Source organism: Zonotrichia leucophrys, unplaced genomic scaffold (assembly GCF_028769735.1).
Source record: "Zonotrichia leucophrys gambelii isolate GWCS_2022_RI unplaced genomic scaffold, RI_Zleu_2.0 Scaffold_34_1600103, whole genome shotgun sequence".
Lineage (NCBI taxonomy): Eukaryota > Metazoa > Chordata > Aves > Passeriformes > Passerellidae > Zonotrichia > Zonotrichia leucophrys.
In genome coordinates, this window is record NW_026992239.1 from 1,543,581 (window position 1) to 1,550,315 (window position 6,735).

General features: G+C 63.9%; 1 protein-coding gene across 2 annotated transcripts; it reads left to right on the forward strand.

Moving 5' to 3' along the window:
- Positions 1–1,445: 1,445 nt before the first annotated feature.
- Positions 1,446–6,377, forward strand: EBP (EBP cholestenol delta-isomerase). 2 transcript variants are annotated; one of them, XR_010443200.1, is made up of 6 exons: positions 1,446–1,544; positions 1,762–2,090; positions 2,670–2,706; positions 2,787–2,917; positions 5,087–5,358; positions 6,126–6,377. XR_010443200.1 is itself a non-coding variant. In XM_064737115.1 (5 exons), the coding sequence occupies exons 2-5, from the start codon at positions 1,775–1,777 to the stop codon at positions 5,293–5,295; spliced, it is 693 nt and encodes a 230-aa protein (XP_064593185.1). In that variant the 5' UTR covers positions 1,446–1,544; positions 1,762–1,774; the 3' UTR covers positions 5,296–5,395. The 2 variants fall into 2 exon arrangements, 1 of the variants encoding a protein (XP_064593185.1); XM_064737115.1 differs by lacking the exon at positions 6,126–6,377 and having other exon boundaries at positions 5,087–5,395.
- The last annotated feature ends 358 nt before the right edge of the window (positions 6,378–6,735 follow it).

Here is a 6,735-nt window from a genome sequence, read left to right on the forward strand (position 1 = left end):
CCCCCAAAACTCCAAAATTTGGGATCTCTCCCCCCTTTTTTGGGCTCTCCCCCCTCTTTCCCCTCCTTTCTCCATTCCGGGTTTGGTTTTTGGGGGTGGGGGCTCCCCAAAATGGACTGGGGGAGGGGCTGGGCAGAATTTGGGGCGGGGGGCTCATTTTGGGGGGGCCTAACTCTGCTTTCTCTTCTCTTTCTCTCCTTTTTTTCCGTTTCTTTTTTTCCTTTTTTTTTCTCTTGTTTTTTTCTCCTTTTTTTGGAATTTTCCCCTCCCCCTCCCCCCCCAACCCAAGGGACCCCCCCGGGACCACCCCCCCTCCCCCCCCAGACCCGCAGCCCCCCGGGACCCTCGTGTGACCCCCCCCAAAATAAACCCTGCCCATGGGGGGGGGGGGCCCCAGCTTCGTTTTGGGGGTGGGGGAGGGGTCCCCAAAATCCAGGGTGGGGAAGGAGGGGGTCGCCAAAATCCTCCCCCCCCCCCCCCCCTGCTCCTGGCGAGCGGCTCTGTTTGGGGGGGGGGGGTCCCTGGGGGTGGGGGGGGGGGTTTGGGGGGGCCCCTGGGGGGGGCAATACAGGACCTGCTGCCAGCGCTGCCTCCGCCTCCTTTTTTGGGGGGAAATTCGGGGATTTTGGGGTTCCTGGGGGACTCAAAAGCTGAAAAATGTGGCGGGGGGGGTTTAATGTAAAATGGGAGGGGCTTTGTATGGTTCCTGTATAATTTGGGGGGGATTTAGGAGTCCTTAATAATTGGGGGGTCCTTGGGACCTTAAATAATTTGGGGGGGATATAATTTGAGGGGGGGTCTGTGGGGCTCCTGTGTAATTTTGGGGGGGGTCCTTAGGGATTTGGTGGGGGGATATAATTTGGGGTGGGGTCTTCGGGTTCCTTAAATAATTTGTGGGGGGGGGTCCTTGGGGTCCCTGAATAATTTGGGGTGAGGTCCCTATAGAAATTTGGGGGGGGGGATCTGTGGGACCTTTAATCATTTGGGGGGCTTGATATAATTTGGGGAGGGTCTGGGGGGGGTCCCTAAATAATTTGGGGTGGTGTCCTTGGGGCCCCTATAGAAATTTAGGGGGGGTGGTCTATGGGACCTTAAATCATTTGGGGTGGGGTCCTTGGGGTCCCTTAATAATTTGGGGAGGTCCTTGGGGTCCCTGAATAATTTGTGGGGGTTGATGGACCCCTGTATAATTTGTGGGGGGGTCCTTACAGAGCCCTCCCAGAAGGTTAAGCCACGCCCACTTTTTACGGGACCACGCCCTTTTGAGCGCAGAATAAAACCAGCACTACGAGGCCACGCCCCAAAGCGGGACCACGCCCCCAAACAAAGCCTCGCCCCCTGGCCCCACATCTCCCCAGCGGCGGGCGTGGCCAATCAATGCCCGGCAGAAGCGGGCGGGTCTCGTTCCTATTGGCCGACCTTGAGCCGCCGCGCTCCTATTGGTCGCGGGGGCGGCGTGGGGGCGGGGCGAGGCGCGGCGCGGCGCGCGGCGGCGGCGGGCGCGGGAGAGGCCCGGGAGCGAGAGCAGCGCGGGAGCGGCTGAGGTGAGCGGGGCCGGGAGCGCGCCGGGGTTGGGGCTCACCGGGATCCGCGACCGGGGGAGAGCCGAGACCGCTCTGCGCGGGGCCGGAGAGCGCGGGGGAACCGCGGGGGATTCGTGGGGAGGCGCAGACGGTGTTGCTGTCGCCGTTCTCCGTTCGGGCCTTGCCGGGCCGCGCTCCGCTCACCGCTGCCATCCCCTCGTGTTCTCCCTCCCCACAGGGGCGCTGTTGCCATGGAGACGAGCGCGCACCCCTATTGGCCGCGCGCGCTGGCGTTGCCGGGTTACGTGGCGGGCGCGCGGCCCGGCTGGCAGTGCGCAGGCGCGGTGGCGGCGGCGGCGGCGGTGCTGTTCGCGCTGGGCTGGGCCCTGGGCGGGACCGGGGGCGGGACCAAGGGCGGAGCCAAGGGCGTGGCCAAACGAAGTCCCGCCCGCCGGCTGGTCCTGGGCTGGTTCCTGGTGTGCGCCGGCATCCACGGGGTCCTGGAAGGATATTTCAGCCTCCGGCACCGGGAGCTGCCCGCCGACACCGGGCTGCTGGCCGACGTCTGTGAGCACCCGCGGGGGGCGCTGGGCTGGGCGGGGGTCGCTGGGGAGGGGTCCCGAGGGGAGCAGGGGGCACTGGGCACGTGGGGAGGGGTCCCAAGGGCATCTGCGGGTTCCCTGGGGCATTTGGGGGTGTCTGGATATGTGGGGAGGGGTCCCAAGGGCATCAGGGGGCACTGGAGGGGCACTGGGCACATGGGAAGGGGTCCCTGGGGCATCTGAGGGGTCCCTGGTCATGTGGGGAGGGGTCCCTGGATATGTGGGGAGAGGTCCCTAGGGCATCTGGGGGGTCCCTGGATATGTGGGGAGGGTCCCTGGGTATCTGGGGGTCCGTGGATATGTGGGGAGAGGTCCCTAGGGCATCTGGGGGGTCCCTGGGATATGTGGGGAGGGGTCCCTGGGGTATCTGGGGGGTCCCTGGGATATGTGGGGAGGGGTCCCTGGGGCATCTGGGGGTCCGTGGATATGTGGGGAGGGGTCCCTGAGATATCTGGGGGTCTCTGGGCAGGTGGGCAGGGGCACAGCCGGGTGCTGGGGGTCCCCTGTCCCCCCGCTAACCCGAAGCCCCCTCCCCAAATTGCAGGGAAGGAATACGCCAAGGCCGACAGCCGCTACATGACGTGAGTTGGGGACATTGGGGACAGCAGAGAGGGGGTGGCCGTGTCCCCGGTGTCCCCAGGTGACCCCTGTCCTCCCGCAGGAGCGATGACTTCACGGTTGCCATGGAGACGGTGACAGCCTGGGCCTGGGGTCCCCTGAGCTTCCTCACCTTCCTCGCCCTCCTGCGGCAGCACCCGGCCCGCTACATCCTGCAGCTCGTGGTGTCCCTGGGTATGGCACCTGTGTCACCTGTGTCACCTCCCCAGTGTCACCGTGTCACCTGTGTCACCATCCCAGTGTCCCTGTGTCACCTGTGTCACCTCCCCAGTGTCCCTGTGCACCATGTCACCTGTGTCAGCTCTGTCACCATCCCAGTGTCACCATCCCAGTGTCCCTGTGTCAGCTCTGTCACCATCCCAGTGTCACCTCCCCAGTGTCCCTGTGTCACCAATGTCACCTGTGTCAGCATGTCACCTGTGTCACCTCCCCAATGTCACCGTGTCACGTGTGTCACCTCCCCAGTGTCCCTCTGTCACCATGTCACCTGTGTCAGATCTGTCACCATCCCAGTGTCACCTGTGTCACCTCCCCAGTGTCACCGTGTCACCAGTGTCACCTGTGTCAGCATGTCACCTGTGTCACCTCCCTAGTGTCACCATCCCTGTGTCACTTGTGTCACCTGTGTCACCATCCCAGTGTCACCTATGTCACCTCCCCAGTGTCCCTGTGTCACCAATGTCACCTGTGTCACCATCCCTGTGTCAGCATGTCACCTGTCACCTGTGTCACTTCCCCAGTGTCACCATCCCTGTGTCACCTCCCCAGTGTCCCTGTGTCCCCATGTCACCAGTGTACCCATCCCTGTGTCACCATTGTTTTCAGTGTCACCAACGTCCCCATCCCCCTGTCCTCAGTGTCACCATCCCTGTCTCCCCATCCTCCTGTCCCCAGTGCACCCATTGTCCTGTGTCTCTGTGCCACCAGTGTCAACATTCTCCTGTCCCCTGTGTCCCCAATGTCCCCAGTGTCACCATCCCCCAGGCCTGTCCCTGTCCCCGGGCTGTCCCCATGTCCCTGTTGCTGTCCCTGATCCCTGTCCTTGTCCCCTCTGTCCCCAGGGCAACTGTACGGTGACATCCTGTACTTTGTTCTGGCTGTCCCCAAGCTGTCCCTGTCCCTAACTGTGTCCCTGTCTGTGTCCCTGTCTGTGTCCCTGTCTGTCCCTGTCCCCAGGCCAGCTGTACAGTGACATCCTGTACTTTGCCCTGGCTGTCCCCAAGCTGTCCCTGTCCCTAACTGTGTCCCTCTCTGTGTCCCTGTCTGTGTCCCTGTCTGTCCCTGTCCCCAGGCCAGCTGTACGGTGACATCCTGTACTGTCCCTGTCCCTAACCCTGTCCCTGTCTGTCCCTGTGTCCCCAAGCTGTCCCTAACCCTGTCCCTGTCCCCTCTGTCCCCAGGCAAGCTGTATAGTGACATCCTGTACTTTGCCCTGTCCCCAGGCTGTCCCTAACCTTGTCCTTGTCCCCTCTGTCCCCAGGCCAGCTGTACGGTGACATCCTGTACTGTCCCTGTCCCTAACTGTGTCCCTGTCTGTGTCCCCAGGCCAGCTGTACGGTGACATCCTGTACTGTCTCTGTCCCTAACTGTGTCCCTGTCTGTGTCCCCAGGCCAGCTGTACGGTGACATCCTGTACTGTCCCTAACCGTGTCCCTGTTTGTCCCTGTGTCCCCAGGCCAGCTGTACGGTGACATCCTGTACTGTCCCTAACTGTGTCCCTGTTTGTCCTGTGTCCCAGCCAGCTGTACGGTGACATCCTGTACTGTCCCTGTCCCTAACCCTGTCCCTGTGTCCCCAGGCCAGCTGTACGGTGACATCCTGTACTGTCCCTGTCCCTAGCTGTGTCCCTGTCTCTGTCCCCAGGCCAGCTGTACGGTGACATCCTGTACTGTCCCTAACCCTGTCCCTGTCTGTCCCTGTGTCCCCAGGCTGTCCCTAACCCTGTCCCTAACTGTGTCCCTCTCTGTCCCAGGCCAGCTGTACGGTGACATCCTGTACTGTCCTAACTGTGTCCCTGTCCCTCTGTCCCCAGGGCAGCTGTACGGTGACATCCTGTACTGTCCCTAACCCTGTCCCTGTCTGTGTCCCAGGCCAGCTGTACGGTCACATCCTGTACTGTCCTGTCCCTAACCCTGTCCCTGTCTGTGTCCCCAGGCCAGCTGTACGGTCACATCCTGTACTGTCCCTGTCCCTAACCCTGTCCCTGTCTGTGTCCCCAGGCCAGCTGTACGGTGACATCCTGTACTGTCCCTAACCGTGTCCCTGTCTGTGTCCCCAGGCCAGCTGTACGGTGACATCCTGTACTGTCCCTAACCCTGTTTCTGTTTGTCCCTGTGTCCCCAGGCCAGCTGTACGGTGACATCCTGTACTTCGCCACGGAGGCGCGGGCGGGCTGGGCTCACAGCGACCCCCACCCCTTTTATTTCTGGGGTTACTTCGTGGGGCTCAACGGGCTCTGGGTGCTCGTGCCCGCCCTGCTGATGCTGGATGCCAGCCGGGAGCTGGCGCGGGCACAGCGCGGGCACGACCGGCCCCGGCACAAGGCTCACTGAGGGGGAGGGGGGAGAGACCCCCGGGACCCCCTCATGGACTGAGAAAGCCCCCCAGGGGTGAGAGACCCCCCCCATGGACTGAGAGACCCCCAGGACCCCCCCAGGGCTGAGGGAGCCCCCCACGACCAAACCCAACACAAGGCTCACTGAGGGGGGGACACCCAGAGACCCCCGGGACCCCCCTGAGCTGGGAGACCCCCCCCCATGGACTGAGAGACCCCGGGACCCCCTCTTGGGCTGAGGGAGCCCCCCACGACCGACCCCGGCACAAGGCACACTGAGGGGTGGACACCCAGAGACCCCTGGGACCCCCCCATAGACTGAGAGACCCCCCCCCCATGGACCCCCAGGGCTGAGGGAACCCCCCACGACCGGCCCTGACACAAGGCTCACTGAGGGGGGGGAGAGACCCCCGGGACCCCCCCATGGACTGAGAAAGCCCCCCAGGGGTGAGAGACCCCCCCCATGGACTGAGAGACCCCCAGGGCTGAGGGAGCCCCCAATGACCGACCCCGACCCAAGGCATATTGAGGGGTGGGGGAGAGACCCCCGGGACCCCCCCATGGACTGAGAGACCCCCGGGACCCCCTCATGGACCGAGAGACCCCCCATGACCGGCCCCGACCCAAGGCGCACTGAGGGGGGGGGGAAGAGACCCCCAGAGACCCCCGGGATCCCCCCATGGACTGAGAAAGCCCCCCAGGGGTGAGAGACCCCCCCCATGGACTGAGAGACCCCCATGGACTGAGAGAGCCCCCAATGACCGGCCCCGACACAAGGCTCACTGAGGGGGGGGGGAGAGACCCCCGGGACCCCCCCATGGACTGAGGGACCCCCATGGACCCCATGGACTGAGAGAGCCCCCAACGACCGGCCCCAACCCAAGGCACATTAAGAGGGGGGGAAAGAGACCCCCAGAGACCCCCGGGACCCCCCCATGGATTGAGAACTCCCCCCATGGACCCCTTGGGCTGAGGGAGCCCCCAACGACCAACCCTGACCCAAGGCTCACTGAGGGGGGGGGGGAGAGACCCCCGGGACCCCCCCATGGACTGAGAAAGCCCCCAATGACCAGCCCCGACCCAAGGCATATTGAGGGGGGGGAGAGACCCCCCGGGACCCCCCCATGGATTGAGAACTCCCCCCATGGACCCCTTGGGCTGAGGGAACACCCAAAACCGGCCCCAACCCAAGGCACATTGAGGAGGGGGACACCCAGAGACCCCCAGGTGTGAGGGACCCCCCCCTCATAGCCTGAGACCCCCCCCCCCACAACGGAGGGTTCAGCACTGAGAGGGTCCTGGAGGGGAATTTTGGGACCCCCCCCCAACCTCAGAGACCCCTCCCAAGTGAGGGTTCAGGTCCTGGAAGGGAATTTTGGGACCCCCCAAAAGCTCAGGGAGAGCAGCTGGAGCCCCCCCCACCCCGTGTTTCCCATGG

Coding starts and splice junctions, on each gene's coding strand:
- EBP (XM_064737115.1), top strand. CDS start 1,775: ATGGAGACGAGCGCGCACCCCTATTGGCCGCGCGCGCTGGCGTTGCCG. Junction 2,707..2,786: donor GCCGACAGCCGCTACATGAC/GTGAGTTGGGGA, acceptor GTCCTCCCGCAG/GAGCGATGACTTCACGGTTG. Junction 2,918..5,086: donor GCAGCTCGTGGTGTCCCTGG/GTATGGCACCTG, acceptor CTGTGTCCCCAG/GCCAGCTGTACGGTGACATC.